This window comes from Neomonachus schauinslandi, chromosome 9 (assembly GCF_002201575.2).
Source record: "Neomonachus schauinslandi chromosome 9, ASM220157v2, whole genome shotgun sequence".
In the NCBI taxonomy this organism is placed as follows: domain Eukaryota; kingdom Metazoa; phylum Chordata; class Mammalia; order Carnivora; family Phocidae; genus Neomonachus; species Neomonachus schauinslandi.
This window is the reverse complement of record NC_058411.1, coordinates 102,197,560-102,215,665: the sequence shown is the minus strand read 5'-3', so window position 1 is coordinate 102,215,665 and position 18,106 is coordinate 102,197,560. Positions and strand designations below refer to the sequence as shown.

General features: G+C 37.2%; 1 protein-coding gene across 3 annotated transcripts in view; it reads right to left on the bottom strand.

The window, feature by feature from the left end:
• Positions 1 to 18,106, bottom strand: part of USP3 (ubiquitin specific peptidase 3) — a 110,243-nt gene that overhangs the window by 30,595 nt on the left and 61,542 nt on the right. For all 3 annotated transcript variants that reach the window (XM_021694047.2, XM_044918320.1, XM_021694046.2), the window contains 4 exons: positions 15,964 to 16,077; positions 8,125 to 8,271; positions 4,217 to 4,323; positions 3,975 to 4,055 (listed from right to left, as the gene is read on the bottom strand). In XM_021694047.2, the coding sequence (XP_021549722.1) occupies positions 3,975 to 4,055; positions 4,217 to 4,323; positions 8,125 to 8,271; positions 15,964 to 16,077 (449 nt within the window). The remainder of the gene's footprint in view (positions 1 to 3,974; positions 4,056 to 4,216; positions 4,324 to 8,124; positions 8,272 to 15,963; positions 16,078 to 18,106) is intronic.

Sequence of the window (18,106 nt, the reverse complement as noted above, 5' to 3'; positions counted from 1 at the left end):
ATTCACCCAAATCTATAGGTATTGCAGCAGAAGTTCTGACAGCAAGTATCTGGCTTGGCTTCTGGCCTCAAAAGGCTATTAAAACTTCAATCTTGAAAAAGGTCCAGCAGGTTTTAAAGAATCTACCTAATCAACTGCTATTCTTGCCACACTCATGTAAATGATCAGGCCAAGTTTTTTTGAAACGACTTATTTTGCAAACAAATTAGTATTCATTTGGCTATCTATAAAGGGTGATTATAGAGAAAATAGGTTTCAGTAACATCTGAGTAAATATTAAACTGTAATACTGTTCATTAGAAACTGGACTAGATCTTGATTTCTTCTAATTTCCTCCAGTGCTTGATTATAATTCTCCAAAGTAACGTTTTTAATTTTTCTTCCAAGCTTCTATGTTGGATTTATCCGAGAACTAAGAAGCCCTACAAACTTATGTAAACTTCGGAGAAATCACCACAACAGCAATCTTCATGCCTGTTGCTCTGTGGGCCACTCAAAACGATCACCAGAGACATTTGAACTACAAACCAGGAAAATCCGTCAGACTGCCACTGCGCACTAAAGATGGTTCAAGCTTAACATCTAAAAATCTTCTTGACTAACCTCAAAATTCAGAAATTGGTTTATAATTTGATCCAATCAGTAACCAGTGTTTTTGTTTCCATAGAAATGCCTCTTATTTAATACCTGATTGCTTGAACCTTAGGCCTAACTTGCATCACTGCCTCCCGAAATGAGTCTGAACTGACCTATTGCCAGGACTGGTTCAATAAGACCAAACAATCGGCTAGCTCAATTTTAATGTGTGAAATTTCAGGGAAGTTTCGGAGGAGGAAACTGCAGGAGCCCAGGGCAGGACACCCCAAATGGGCCACTTTGGCATGAATATTATTTTGAGTTAAAAGCAAACAAAACCCAGCAAATTCAGGCTTCCGCCTCAACGGCCTAAATTTACATTGGAAGGGAGAGCCTGTACCAAGAAGTGACTGTTAAGAGATTCCGCTTTACCAAAGAAACTTACCTGCCTAAGAGGACAAACTTTATTCTCCAAACATTTCCTCTCACCTTCCTGCTAATGGTCTTTCTCCCCTTTGTATCCTCAGACTCCTACCCCTTCTCCTTAACTCATAGAAGGCTCATGTTGCTGGTCTTCAGAATTTCATGTCTGTGTGGATTCCCCATACATACGAAATTAAATCTGATCCTCTCCTCCTCATCTGCCTCATGTCAACTTGGTTCTTAGTCCAGCTAGAAGGACTTCGACGGCCAGAGAAAATTCTTCTTTCCCGATATAGCAGTCCTATATGGTTGGAAGAAATCCTACTTGATCTGTTATTTTACTACAGTATTAGCTAATTTTATATGAGATTCTTTGGTCTAGAATAATATCCTTTTTTATGGTATCTTTGTCAGCTTTAGGATTATCTTAGCCTCTCCGAATATGCATGTTTTTAGGTAAATAATTTCAAATTCCAGGGATCTTTCTCACCATCATCACTCCTTTCTAAATGAAAACGAAGCTTGTCAATTAACATTCCAAAAAGCACACAAGTAATCCTTGCATTAAAGCATGTAAAAGCATGTAAAATGTAATCGATTACGACTCTATCTGTTTAATAAAGAAATGCATATATCAATTAAAATTCATCACACTCTGGATGTCCAAAAAAAGTAGTACCCTTAATTGATAATAGTGGTAAACAGAAAGAATGACTCTACCATCTAGTTTTTTAAGCCAACAGTAAGCTCTTTAACAACATAAAAATCAAGTCTGAAAATTCAAAGGAAAGCCCTCTGAGAATGCAGGAAACCTGTTTCCAGCCAAGCCTGAAACCCCTCAGGATGGTCTGGGCCCCCTGAAGCTAAATCCCAATCACATCAAATTTCAGTGAGTCTAATGCGACTTGGGAAGCAAGGCAAATGCCATTTGCCACTTGTTTGTGGTACCAACCAACCACTTAAGCTCTGTCATACAATCTCCTCCTGGACAGTCTCAAGAAAGTAAGGTCTCTCAATATTAAAGCATTCTGGGATAGGTAGTAAGTGAAATGCTACAGGGGACAATAAGAACCATGTTATATGACCAATGCAGAATGGGGGGGACACAGTGCAGAAGGAAGAAAGAAGCCTGAAGAAACCAATGGCTCTGGGTCTTCCAAAGATCATCTCCACTTAGTTTTATTTAGGAAATATTGTTCAAATACATATCCACACATTTATGTTAAGGAATGTTTGAAAAAATTATAAAATGAAGCCATATCCAGTTCAGATTATAGAGTTTGAGGCTAATTCCTTTATTTATTTTTTTTTTTAAGATTTTATTTATTTGACAGAGACAGCGAGAGCAGGAACACAAGCAGGGGGAGTGGGAGAGGGAGAAGCAGGCTTCCCGCTGAGCAGGGAGCCCGATGTGGGACTCGATCCCAGGACTCTGGGATCATGACCTGAGCCGAAGGCAGCCGCTTAACGACTGAGCCACCCAGGCGCCCGAGGCTAATTCCTTTAATAATCTCTCACTGCTTTCCTCTCTAAATGACCAAATGTTTGTTTTATGATTAGGTTAGCTTGTACTTTCATGCCATCAATATAAAGAGAAAATAATCTCATATTTGTAATCTCATATTTGATACCAAGTATACTGTGATATTTTCAAAACCTGTATTTCAAAACCATCTATTTTAGAGGGAAGAGGAATGGATGGGGCTTCCTTAAATTTCTCCTGTACTCCTGTTCAAAAGAGACCATCAACACTGCTGCAAAGGTGGGGAACAACTGAAAATATCTACAAAATGTTTTCATATACGGAGTTATTTTTCTGTCTTACAGTAGTCCAGTATATTTAAGAAACTATCTGAGGAATGGGGCTACAAGCAAGACCTCTGCTACTCCTCTTTTAACAAGCCCAATGCTGCCCAGTGCACCTGTGACACAGAATTCTGCCTGTCCCAACCCCAAGTTATATTTTTACTAGATTTTTTTTTTTTTCTGAGAACAAGTGAGCGGCAGTAGAATAATTTGATTCTAGAGCAGTACTGCCCAATAAAACTTTCTGCAATAATGGAAATGTTCTGCATCTGTGCTGTCCAATACAATAGCCACTAGTCACATGTGGTTACTGATCACCTAAAATATGGTTAGCGAAACTAAGCAACTGCATTTTTAATTTTAATTTACATGTTACCAACCATCTGTGACTTCACAGTGGACAGTGCAGTTTTGGACCAATTACAATCTCCTATAGGAAAAGACTGTGTGTGTGTATATATACATATACAAATCCTTACGACAAAATTCTCTAGAACAGTTGAAGAAAAAATTACTTTTAGTCAACAGACAAATCAGGGTAGAAATTATGTTATTTGCCTTCAGTGTAGAGTTACTTAATGATAGAACACACACTAGGCCCTCTCTTTCCTATCCTAGTTTCTTTTTATGACCAACAAGAACGATTAATCACTTTAGTGACTGGTCAAAGATCGGTCTTTTTGCCTTGACAAAGGCAGTTAACACTAATCCAGGAAAAAATCTGTTCCAAATCTCACAGTTTTCAATTAAAAGCAGAGCCTCAGGCTTAACCAACAGATGTATCATCAACAGATTTCTAAAATTATTAATCATAGCAAAGAATAACACCATAACTTATTAAACTTAGCTAAGTATTCTTTCCTCCCATGGATACTAGTGGACATCCACAGAATAAGTTCTATTAAGTCAGAAGCAGTTTGTTACAGACACTCGATTTTAAAATGAGTATTAAAGAAAAAGGTGAGAAATATCTTATGCTTGCCTTAATATCTCTGGCACCAATTTTTTTTTCTTTCTTTCTGAGAGGAAGAGACATTCAGGTTTGACCCTGTTAAATAGTAATGCAAATTCATTCAAACAGTTAACAACATAGCACAGATGGATGGAGTTTGAGTCTATTCAGCTATTTCGGAGGGAATAAGAATTCTACAACATTAAAGTATCTTTACCTCGTAATGAACAAACAGGTCCATTTTCTTGATTCTTAGAGCGCTTATTTCTGAACTGACTTGGAATATCTAATGAAAGGTCTTAAAAGGAAATAGGAAAATAGCTGTTAAAGGCATATGTGACACTTAGAAAAGAATTTCAAAAATTGATGTATTCTTACAATTATCTCATACTGTCTTTTCAAAGGAAACATTAAAATTTTAATACAATATCATATCACCACATGCCAAATATGTCTTACCTAGGAATGGATCAAACTTTCTAGATTCTGTCCCACATATGAGGCAGTTAACCTCATTTTGGAGAATACCTCCGAATATAGCTGTGACAACCGTAGATGCTCCATTTCTAAAGAAAATCACCACACAGGAAAATATATCAGTAAAAAACTAAAATAAATATGTATAAAAGCTGCTATACTTCTTTGGGGGGAATATGTATATCATTTATTTAATTTTATTTAAATTATGAAATAATACAAAAACTTTAAAGCTATACAGAGGTATACTAGATAAAAGGTTTAAGCCACTGGCCTCTCCACAGCCCCACTTTCAATCCCCCTAATTTCTCCAAGAGCCACTAACACTGACTGGACATTTGCCATTACTAACAAACAGATGACATACATGCCTATACTCAGGGCAAAGGGGACCCCTTTCCTCACAAAAGAGAAACCACCTTATAAATTTTTGCAAGGCCTCTCACAGGGAATGCTCTCAATTACTTTACTTTGAATAACCTCGCTCAGAGATAGTTTTAGACTTTTTAGATGGTCAGCTGTCAGATTGGGGAAAAAGAGGTAAAGAAATTTAATACATATTTAGTAATTACTGGTGGAGGCATGACTTCACAGTTGAAGTGCTAGATGTTACTATCAACAAGGCTTTTAAGCTCACTTAAAACAATATTGTAAATAATTTCCTTGTTGAGATCAGGAATATACCACTTTAAGAACGATACAAAACCAACTGCCCTAATGTGACTAGCTTCTCTGTGCCTCAGCTTCACCAGATGTTCAGCAGGAATAGTATCTAACCTACCGCAGAGGCCTGGTGTGAAGATGAAATGGGGTGTATCTGTACAGTGCTCAGACAGATGTTTCCCAAAAAGAAAGCCCTTAAATTGTTTCAAGGCTCTTTTATTAGCGTAATAATTAGGACCGCACCTGCCTTCTGCTTTTATTTTTTTTTAAAGTATATATCTTGAACATGGACCTCACCCTTTTTGACAGCAGATTGGCATGCCACAGTATGAACACAGATTGGACGCAAGAACCACCAAGAAAGTATACCATGAAAGCATGATTAGCAAACGCTTACAACAGCACTTACTCTGTGCCGAACTCCATTCAAAGTACTTTCCATGTATTAAATCAGTTAATCCTCAGAACAAAGCTATGAAGCAGATACCATTATCCCCATTTTACAGACCAGGAAGCTGAGTTCCAGCTTGGTCCAGAGTCACACAGCTCTTAACACTATGCTCCTTTTCTTAATTTAGCCATATAATAGGGGCACCTGGGTGGCTCAGTCGTTAAGCGTCTGCCTTCAGCTCAGGTCATGATCCCAGGGTCCTGGGATCGAGCCCCACATCGGGCTCCCTGCTCTGCAGGAAGCCTGCTTCTCACTCTCCCACTCCCCCTGCTTGTGTTCCCTCTCTCGCTGTCTCTCTCTCTCTAATAAAATCTTAAAAAAAAAAAAAAAATTTAGCCATATAATATTATGGTTTTCCAGGTTGTTTCAGTTGTTTGCTATCATTAATAGTACTACAGCAAACATATATTAACCTTTGTGCACTTATGTATGCAGTTACTTAAGTCAGTAAATGCTCTTTTTTTGCTTATAGCAATCTGAGGTGGTTTCTCTCACTTGCAAACAATCATACTCCTAATACACTGAACTGTACTTTTGAGTTTCTCCAAATTAAACCCACTGCCACGATGAGATCGACAAAAGCTACTCAAGCAATTATATTATTTTAAAAGTCTGCTTCCTTTTCCATGAAAGGGCTTCCATTCTTTACTGGCAAAAGAAATATACTGCAGCTTCATCTTTTTTTTAAAAAAGCTGTTCATAAGATACACAGCTTTAGTAAATTAAAAAGGGAAGATGAGGGCGCCTGGGTGGCTCAGTTGGTTAAGCGACTGCCTTCGGCTCAGGTCATGATCCTGGAGTCCTGGGATCGAGTCCCGCATCGGGCTTCCTGCTCAGCAGGGAGTCTGCTTCTCCCTCTGACCCTCCTCCCTCTCCTGCTGTCTGTCTCTCATTCCCTCTCTCAAATAAATAAATAAAATCTTTGAGAAAAAAATAAAAAAAATTAAAAAAATAAAAAAATAAAAAGGGAAGATGATTGGAACTATCTGATGTAACAGCTATTTCAGGGTTCAGGTTTAAGAACTATGTCATAAACAAAGGGCACACCAAATAAACTACTGGAATCAAGGGACTATGATCCTCTCATATTGATGTTCACATACAATACTGCCCTTAATTAAAATGGAAACTGCTTTAGTAAAAAGCAGTACATTTAGACTCAATGTAGTTCTTCCTTTATAATTTCTTCCTCTGAGAAAAGGATACTCATCTAGTCTTGGCTATCTGATGTGTATGGCATTAAGTTAGGTATACAATGACTGAAAACAAGATCCATAAATGATTTCAAAATTGATTTCCCCTTTATTATAACTGTATACCAAGAGTGTTTAACTATTACTTGGACAGACTCTTACACTGCTAGGGTCTTTTATATTAGCAGTAATGATTTTCTATGTACTAAAAAGAACAGCTCTGTCATTTATTTCTACCATCCCCACCTTCAGTAGCGCTGGATGTGTTTACACAAGTAAACACAGATATTGCACAGGAGACTTTTTTTGTAGTTTTAGCAAATATGATAATTTTTTTCTTTCTGTTCCTATCTCACTAATGGAACCTAAAATTACTACTCTTTAAACTATCATGAAAAGATATGGGTTAATACGGAAAACTCATTAGTTACTAGAGTTTTCCGTATCATCCTAGGACTATTACACAATGTGACTCCATGACGGTGCCTTGGGCATCAAATAAAATAATAAAGACATATACCCTCTTACTTCACACAGACTATCCTTGATAGAGCCCAGTTCAATATTCTTAGTGTATGAAAGGCCATCATAAAATACAAAGCAGAATTTTTCACTTAATATAATACTACTTTTAACTTGGTGCTAGCAGCAAGAATAATTCTACCAGGTCACAGATCCCTCCCCTTCTGTACTGGATTCTGACTGGAACCATAGTTATCAGGACCTAGAGAGCCAAACGTTTTGAAAAGTATAGCAATTCAAACGGTTGCCCTTCTCTGATATGGCCAGATGATCGATGAGGCTGCTCTGTCATTAAAAGGACCCTAACTTAACACTACATCAGATTTGTGAACTGCAAGGCAATACAATATGGTGATCCCTATACATTACTTACTCTTTTCTTTCTGTCTTTGGGGAGTTTGTCTTGTAAATCCCTTTCCTGCACAGGTCAAAACAAAACTTTTCAAAAAATTTTAACAAAAGGAGACTACAATTAAAATCAGACTGAAATAACAGTAAATCATCCCTACCTCAAGCAAAATAAGCTTTCTAATCTCAATGTATATTTTGGGGTATTAGTACCTAGGAAAGCAATCTAAAAGGTTTGATTTGTTCATATTGAGAGGCAAGAAAAATTCTGAGAACTTACAAATGCTTCAATTTAATTAAAGAACAAATATATTTTAGGAAAATTCACATTCAAAATATTTTTAAGACTGTTTCTAGTGAATAAATATAATTATTTTAGTATAGAAAATTAAGTCTCCCAAATATTATTTCATACATTTGGCAGGGAATTTTCAAGTGCTAAACTGTACAAAATATTTTCTGTTGTTCCTCAACTTTTAAAATAGTCTATACCAAAAACAATTAGGACTATACCAAGAGGCAAGTACAAGATGCCTCTGGTATGGAAGCAGGAGGCCTGTGCTAGTCCACTTGGGTATAAAATTTAAGTACACAAAAGTTTCAGCAAAAGTCCAGGAAAACTCTCCACCTTCCATTATAAATCTAATAAACAATAACACCAACAGAAATGTCTGAGGTCCTCCTAAAAAAAAGAGAAGGGAACTACATCTTACATGCAACATTTGTTACTTGCAGATAGAGTAGAATTCTCCTGTAGAATTGCTGAGCGGGAAACACCATTGAAACCGCCCTGGAGTTCCAAGTGCAGGTGGTCCAAAAGGTAGCGCATAAATTCATGGGCATCCTGTTGCTGATAACCCCTTAAAGCAAAAAGAAGCAGGTCGTCACTGGGGAGGCTCCACATGCCCAGCCAAACATGCAGGAAGGCAAAGTGCTACGAAGGGCTGCAGCCCTGCACTCAGCACAGTGAGGCTCCCTGACCATTCATCCCCACTTGTGCCAGGTTTTACTTCTCTTCAAGAAAAATTTCTCTTCAAAGAAAATTTCTCAAATTTCTCTACAAGGAAAAATTCTACTAAAACAAATCTGAAAACACAGAATATTAGAGCTAATCAGAGGTGTAGTGATCTCAACTGACCTCACTTTAGAGATGAAGAAAATTGAGGGGCAGGAGAAGGGGTGCGTGTCATGCCTAAGTCCTACAACAAGAGAGTAACAGAGGTGGGATGGACTCTGGTTTTCCCACTATCCCACATGGCCTCTCCAAAAGATGCTCAAATGTTAAAATGTCACATCTTGCCCTCAGCAGAAACCTTGGTCTTATAAACCACCCTTATAAGAGATAAGGAATTTAAAACCAATTTTTTAGACTGAAAGATACTAATTTAACACTGGCTGAAAGGAAGAAAAACTTTCTGAAGAGTCTATACTCGGATCTTAATCTCTGATTCAAAAGACATTTTTCATATAAATACTTTAAAAAATGCATTGACTTATATACAATTATGCTCTAGCCTAAAACTTGAATATAAGCAACAACATATTCTTAGGTTATTTCTTATACTACATTCAGACAGGAAAGGATATGGAATTTTTTTTTTTTTTTTGAGAGAGCAAGCACCAAAGAAGGAAGGGAGGAGGAGGATAGGGAGAGAGAGAGAGACTCTTAAACAGGCCCCATACCCAGTGAAGAGCCCGACTGGGGGCTCGATCTCAAGATCCTGAGACCATGACCTGAGCTGCAATCAAGAGTCAGACGCTCAACTGACTAAGCCACCCAGGCGCCCCTATATGGAATTCTTATAATAATACAGACCATGACAAGTGAAGGCTGACAGAAAATGAAATTGGCACACTTAAAGGTTATAGAGGTTTATGTAGATAAAATAAATCAAGCAATGATATACATGTAAAGTACTTGATAAAACTCTAGATAGAAAAGATTTCTGCCTACATTCTGCCAAAATGGAAGGTTCCCTTTATCTTTTAAATCACAAGTTTTTCTGGCTTGGTCTTGAGTCAAAACTACCACCACTCTTCCAGGCAATGGTTCCATGGATGTCTTTCAACCAGAGTTTCCCTCAATATACATTTCTCCCCTTTCCCTAAGATTTCTCGTGGAAATCATAAATTATGAAAACCATCCACCTAACCAATGGAACTTAAGTCAGAACCACCTAACCAATGGAACTTAAGTCAGAAGTCACTTTAGCATTTCACTGTAACTTTTTCTGAACTACTTAACAACTGAGTCTCAATATATGTTCAAGTAGTTCTTCTAAGACTCCTATAAAAAAAAAATGTTAAAATTCAGTCTAAAGTTTTCAAAATTGTTAGATCCTTTACATATCTACAGAGGTGCTTTAAACTTTTTCATCACAATATCCATTTTTTTTATGACTCAAAGGTAAGAGGTATCTTAGGTATCTTAGGTCACATTTGAAATTCTATCACATATAAAAATAGTTTTATTTTCTCACCAAAATAAACTAGTATCTAATCATTTTTCTAAAATGGATCATGAAACCAGTACTTTGTAGTTATGTTGATTTGCACTTTCAGCAAATACATATCCATCCCTTTTTAAAAAACAATGCCTAATGTACATTCATGAATGTTTCCAACCACACCATGACTCCTTTGATTCTCTTTTCTTATATCAAAACATATTATTTTCTATTGTTTCCTTTACCATTAGAAATACATATATATATTTTTTACCTACATGAAATCATGGAACACTCAGCTGTTTTATAAAGGTATGCTTCAATTTGTGGTCTTTACCAAAAAAAACACGAAGTCAGCTTCTTCTAAGACTAGGAAATTTTTCTGATTCTGACTAAACAGACATTCACAACTCTATTTTTAAACAAATAATAGCTTCACTGACTTACCTGAAAATCTTAAAAAAAAATACTATTTAGTAAGTTAAATTAAACAAACTTCAGTTATCTTTTCAATTATTTCCCAGTTATGCAATCTGGAGCCTCAAAATTTTGTTGGTAGTCAACTTAGGTCTCTCTTCCTTGGTAATCGTGTAAAAGGAACACTCCTCACATTTAGGTTCAATGTTTATGTTTTGTATACAAATTATCTCAGTGATACCACCCAAACAAGTGCTGGTAAAACAGTGAGGAAATGGATTTATAAAGAACCAACTGGTATCTCTGTGACAGACTGGAATTAAGACAGAAAAGAAGACAGGAAAATAACAGTGGCTCCAATTTTAATACTGTTTCTTAATTTGTTTGTAACCTTAGGTAAAGATTACCTCCTTCTTAATGCTTACAGAAACTCTGTGTCATAAAGATGCTGTGAGAAATAATGGTTGGAGAGCACATGGCAAATATAAAAGTCCAAAAGATCATGAAGAACCCCTTCTGAACGAGGGGCCAAGAAAGAGGGACGTTGCTGAAACACAACGTGTAGAAATACAGGGGCAACCGTTTCTTCACAACTTTTGGCACAAGGAGACAAGCTGTATTTACCCAAATCTTACAAAGAAATGTCCCAATGGAGAATGATGAAAAAATATGTTACTTTGTTAAGTGTGAAAAGCAGACAATCCAAATACTGAATCAGATACCCCAGAATGCAGGCACATACAAATACTTGTATGATGCCAACACACCTAACTGGGACATACACCTGTGCATTACTGACTATTCTCTGCGTTCTGGCAGTACCAGTACATAATGTATAAGATGGAAAGACCAATCAGGAACAGGATATGCCTATCAAATTTTATCATTCTAGAACAAACTTCTAAAATACCTAGGACACACTATAATTTTAGGCTCTGTTCTTATTTTTAAGGTATCTTTTAAGAAAAAAATCTTTAACATTCATAAAAGAATTCTATATTGTTGTTTTGTCCAAATTGTGTATAATACCAAAGTCAATTAAATTTAGCTATTCCTCTCCATTTTGTGGCATCAACCACAGCTGAGTTTCTCCAAGACAAAAACACCAGAAAATGAAAATGACAAAAATAACTGTTTTTGTTTACAAACACACAAAAAACATACGACTGCAAAATTCTTAGAAGAACTAATATTATAAATTTAATTATAAATTATTATAATTCCCAATTATACAATCCAGAGCTTCAAAATTTCACTTACTTATAAAATATCATCAGTATACCTAGAAAGATTATTAAGATATCACATGCAGAGACCCATTTGTTGTCCACAAAGATCTTTTATATTTTCTACAAAGCCAAGTAGAATAGCTAGTAGAAATAAGAAGGTTTTAGGAATTTATTCACCTATCATTTTTAAACATTAATTACAATAAGAACTGATAAAAACAAAACTAAACTCCTTGGGACGTTAAGGCAAATATATTAAATAAGTTTATGTGAAAGTAGAAATAGCGCATAAATGATATGAGAAGCAAGGGAATAAATACCGTGACCCAATTTGAATTATCAAGAGATTTTCCTAGAGAGTTAGCATTAAGCGGGACCTTAAAGTTAAAGACGGAGACAGAGGTCAAGACAAATCCCATAGGACAAACATGACAAAGATACAGAGACAAAAAGACAAAATCATGTTAAGGAAAGCAAAGAGTAAAAAAAAAGTCTAGCAGAAAAGACTATCAAAATTAAAAGCAAGTATCTTTTTTTTTTTTTAAAGTAATCTCTATGTCCAATGTGGGGCTCAAACTCATGACCCTGAAATCAAGAGTCTCATGCTCTACCAACTGATCCAACCAGGCACCCCCAAGCAAATATGTTTTGATCCAGCAAGTGCTCTCTGAGAGCCTTGCATATGCATGTATAAGACTATCCACTGCAGCACTGTCTGGAACAGCAAAAGGTAAGAAACAACCTAGATAACCACTGACAGGGGACTATACATAAATTATGATACAATCATAAAGTATAACATTATGCAGCCATAAAATGAAAGAAAGTTATTTAGATACTAGTACAAATTACCTCAAAGTAGGAAAAAAAGTATGTTACCATTTATGTTAAAATTATACACACACACACACAGAATATCAACAAAAGGATAAACAAAAATCTAGTAAATATGGCTGCTTTTAGAAAGCAAAATGAAGGGCTAGGAAATAAAGTAAAAGAAAAAACTTTCATTGTATATCCTTTCTTTACCTTTTGAAATTCTCAGCCATTTGTATTTTACCTACTTAAAAAACATAAAATTAGTGGCATCTGGGTGGCTTGGTCGGTTGAGCGTCCACTCTTGATTTCAGCTCAGGTCATGATCTCAGGGTCCTGCGATCAGGCCCCATATAGGGCTCCGAGTGCAGTGTGTAGTCTGCTTGAGATTCTCTCCCTCTCTCTCTGTCCATCCCACTCTGCCCCTCTGCTTGCTAGTACGTGCTCTCTCTCTGAAATAAGTAAAATCTTAAAAAAAAAAAAAAAACCATAAACTTTAAGTTACTTTTCTGAAAAGGAAAGGGACAGGAAAAGCAGGGCATACTAGGAAGCCATAAGAAGTGTGGTAAGTAGATATGCATGTTGGAAAGGCCAAACTTTGGCAAAAGTTTATACCACTGGGTAATTGGGTTTTGGTTTGAGTGGGGAAAAAAGAAAGAATAGTTTTGGTGGGTTTTTTTTTTTTTTTTTTAAGATTTATTTATTTATTTATTTATTTGACAGAGAGAGAGAGAGAGAGAGAGAGAGAGAGTGAGAGAGGGAACACAAGCAGGGGGAGTGGGAGAGGGAGAAGCAGGCCTCCTGCAGAGCAGGGAGCCCGATGTGGGGCTCGATCCCAGGACCCTGGGATCATGACCTGAGCCGAAGGGAGACGCTTAACGACTGAGCCACCCAGGCGCCCCAGTTTTGGTGGTTTCTATACGAAAGCTGTTAATTACATTTACTATATATATATATATATATATATATTTTTTTTTTTGCATTACTTAATGAATGAAAGTTGTTCCTACTTTCCACATGCATGTGTATTTCAGAGTCCCCATATTTCATTCCAAGGGATCAAATTCCCCAGACCTTGTCATAGGTTAATCAAGGAAAATGCGCTTCCTAACCTCTTTTAAAAATTTATTTTGTCGGGCTCCCTGCTCGGCAGGAAGCCTGCTTCTCCCTCTCCCACTCCCCACTGCTTGTGTTCCCTCTCTCACTGTCTCTCTCTCTGTCAAATAAATAAAATCTTTAAAATAAATAAATAAATAAAAATTTATTTTGTGATCATAAATATAACAGAAACATAGTTCAAGGCTCACGGCACTTCCACACAGGCAGGCCATGTTACAGGAACTTTACCCTGCATACCTAATAGGAGTAACAGCTATAGGAAGAAAGCCCTACATCTCCCTGCCTCACCCCTGGGTGTTGTGCAGTGACCTTACACTTAAGCTTTATCCCAATCTCAAGATCTAGATCTAATCAAAAGAAAATTATTCGTCGATTACAAGAAAATGGGGATCAAGCTCAATTACTGTGAAACTGAGAAAGCCTTGCTAAGAATACACGGGCATTCTACTCCCATCAGTCACTAAGGAATCTAAGAGTTCATGTGAATTAGGAATCACTCCAGAAACTCCTCAACTTCGTCACCTTCTCCAAGAGTTTTTTCCTTTCATTGCTAAGGATACAGAATGGGCAAAATTAAGCAGCTAAAAATTAAATCATGCTCACAGCTGAGCTATAGAAACTTTATATAAAGGGCAGAGATGTGGGCAGATTTTGAGGAAAGGTAGAATTCTATTGAATAAAAGTTTCATACAGTTTCTAAACTCTGCTTAAGAATAAAGGACCTGAGTCACCATGGGAACCAAGCAGAACAGTATAAAGTGAGTTGGTACGCTTCACTCAGGCATGTGGACAAATGACTGCTGACACATCTATTCTTTACCAATTCCACAAAGACCTGAGTTCTAACTCTGATCCTAACACCTACTAGATGTGTAAGATTGAACAAGTTTTTCCTCCTCTGTCTCAGTTTTGTCTTTTTTAAAACGGAGTTAACACTTCCTACCTTGACAGGAATTTTGTGGTTGTGTTTTTTAATGAAGATCAGATATAAAAGGCCTAAAGTGCTAGACACGTAGCATTCAATAAAAACTAATTTTATATAATAATAAAACACAAAGACTAAGTCCCTATCAAGAGTCTAACTAGGAGACTATATTAGAAATGTTATATTAAGTCCAAAACTGGTTAGTGGTAACTTAGCAGTCATTTCCACCTTTCCTACTTGGAGTCAAGAAACTTTAAAATCCTTGCAAAATTAGTCTCTTCTGAGAGGAAATTTAAATGTCACGATATATAAAAGAAGTTTCCGTCAAAACAAAGATCAGGGGTAACAACAGTCACTCACATCAGATCCTCAAGGCTAGACTTCTCGAGTAAGGCAACAAATGTCAGTTCTTTGAGGTTATTACCTTTTTTTTTTATTATGTTATGTTAATCACCATACATTACATCATTAGTTTTTGATGCAGTGTTCCATGATTCACTGTTTGCATATAACACCCAGTGCTATCTTTTAAACATTTTTCTATACTACTAATATATCTAAACCACTATGAGGCAATACAGCAAGATAAACTACTAAGTCTTACTACATACAGCATGCTGGGTGTTTTCGTTTTTTTTTTTTCAAAAGGAGAGGGATGTACATTAGGTGCCAAACTCCTGACTAGCAAGAGCACAGACCTGCTTCAGAAGGACAAAATCAGCAGAAGGTGGCAAAGGCTGTTGTCAAACACCTGCAGGGCCTCAAATCTGCCGTTACCTGCATCCCTACCGAGAGGACTAACCTAGGAGAAGAGGCAGATTCCTCTGACAGCAAGGCTGTTTCCCTCCTCAAGTGAAGCTAGAGAGAGAGCAAGGAAAACACAGTGACTCTACAGCCACATCAGGATGCGGCCCAGCTACCGTTTGCAAACTGAATCCCAACAGACCTGACTTCAGAACCCAGCCCAGAACAGTGAATTTCAGACCACACATTTCTACAGATTACATCTGGATTTTTTTTTTAGTTGAAATAACAAGATGGTGTATGATGGTGTATGATCATAAGATTTTGAAAGAATCAATGGAATTTTGTCCAGTATGTGTTCCTAAATTATTTACAAGGGCACATAAGTTACTTATAAGGGCTTTGTTTTTAGAACAAAATATCCTACCATTTGTTAAAGACATTTTTAATGTCTATGTATTATTTAAACACACACATTTGTCTAGTCAAACGATCCAACTGCTGTTCTTCTCCTTTTAAAAACAAAACAAAAGGGGCACCTGGGTGACTGAGTTGGTTAAGCATCCGACTCTTGATTTCAGCTGAGGTCATGATCTTAGGGTTGTGGGATCGAGCCCCACATCGGGCTGTGCGCCAGGCATGCAGCCTGTTTAAGATTCTCTCTCTGCCCCTCTCCCAAACCCTCCTCCCCCCTCCCCGCTCTAAAAGAATAAAAATAAAAAAATAAAATAAAACCAGTCTTTAATAAATACCTTCTTATTATTTAGAATAGCACCACTTCATAGGAAACTGTTCCAGGAACAGCATAAAGACTAATATTAATGTTTTAAATATTCTTCATTAAGTAATACTTACCTAAAATTTGGCATAATCTTCCAAACAACATAAAATAAGGACTCTGGGCTAAATGCAGTCTGGCTACCTTGCCATAAAGCACAGAGTGTCTTTCTAAACTCTTCCACCAAAGACCTGGAAAAGAAGAAGGGACAATACCCCTGGCATTAGTGAGAGGCTACTGTTTCAATGCATAATGTCCAATTGTCTACAATTCATAATAAAAAATGTAAACATAAAAAGGGTTTGGTTTCTTCTAAACTAACTCTGACAGTTAAGTAAGAGCATCTCAAAAACCCACATAAATTGCAGTAATTACAGACAAAACTAGTTTTTAACTATATGGTGAACTTTGTGCCAAAGTAATGTCATACTTGCAAAATAAAGCAATAGATAAGTTACAAACCAAATTATTTTAAAATGTACATTTTTTAAAAACTTAAAACAAGTAACAGATTCCCTTTCTCCATTTCCTGCAGTTTTCCTTCTTGCCCTCACAAGGAACACTTCCCAGACCTCAGTGTGTGACCATCTGCTCATCTCTGCCTCAGACAGTTCATCTGGCCACAAAGCTTCAATACTCAACTCTACACCAGGACTTCCAAATCCAAATCTGAAAGCCAGATTTTCTCACGACCACTTTTAGTCAGGTTTCTCCAGTTTCCAAGATGAATTTTCTCCTGGATGTCCTCTTGTCACTTCAAATTCAATGTGCACTAAAGCTGCTCTCTATACTCTCTCTACGATCCTCCAATACCCATTCTTCTCTTCTCTCAGAGGAATAGAACTTTCAATTTTTGCTTGGCAAAAGAACTCCTGGACTAAAAAACTTTGAGCGTGTTCAACTTCTGAGAAACTCCCTTGAAGAGAAAGAGCAGTCCTTCTCATTAACCCCTTCCTTCTTCCTTCTAGCTGGAAGGATGAAATGGTGGCACTCCAGCATCAGTCTGAGCTATGTGGACGACAGCCCTACACTAGGGTTGGTGGAACAGAAAGCTAGAAGGAGCCTGATGATTGTGGCAAACAGCCCTAGATGGATAATCTCCAGCTTTTACATGAGAATATAAACAATGGATGTTTAAGTCACTATTAATTTTGTTTTTCTATGTATGTAGCTAGAATGAAATACCTCCAATAACTAACTAAACTGAAACATCTCCAAACAACTTTAATATCTGTATCTGTCAATACAATACCATACTCACAAATACCTGATTGATATCTCAGCGAATCTCAATAACTTCTTGCTCAACCCCTGTCATCCAGTAGGTCCCTAAGATACAAATCATATTTTTTACTTCCTAGTACCTGAACCCTCTCCCTGTATTTGAGGAATTCCCCACCTTAAGAGTCTTGGTAAGAGACTGCCTCCCAGTATGGAAGTTGGAAAGGCCAGATACTTGCTTTCTCAAAACCCCCTTGCAGCCAGGGCTCAGGTACATGGCCTGGGTTCTGCCTATTTGAAGCAGAAGTTAGTGATGCAAAGCTGGGCAGTGCCAAATCCTTTTTGGTGACAAAGAGCATCATCTGGAGTACAGGGGCAGCAATAACAGCAGCATTCACCCAGCACCCACCTCTAACAGTGCTGGTAATAGGAACTTTGGTGTCACACACTGGGCAGTGTGTTGTCATGGGTCAGTGATGTTATGGAAGCAGTGATATCCTTATGGGACAGACTTCCATGGGGTAATTGCAGCAATGGTCCTGGATGTCTAGATTCCAGACCTGATTTTCCACCCCTCCAGTAATAGCTTACCAACAGACCTGCATTAAGTTCTTTTTCTGCCTAAAATGGCCAGAGGCAATTTCTGCAGTTTGTAACTAAACCTTAAATGACACTAATGCATCAAGTACTACTAATTCTCCTCTTAACTTTTGTGAAAATGTATTTTTTTCTTCCTTATTTCACTGCTATCTCATCCAACCCAACTACTATAAAGTGTGAAGTCTCCTTGAATGCAGGCATTTTCCAGTTCATCCTATATGCTGCTACTAAAGCAAACTCTTAAGATATCAATTGTCGTAGTATGATTCCACCCCTACTCCAATGCCTGGCTTTAAAGTTCCCTGGTATTTTGGCTCTAACCATACTGCACACTATTCTAGTATGTTCTATCCTAATCTCCCTCAGTCACTTAGGCAGAACAATGTCAGATTGTAAAAT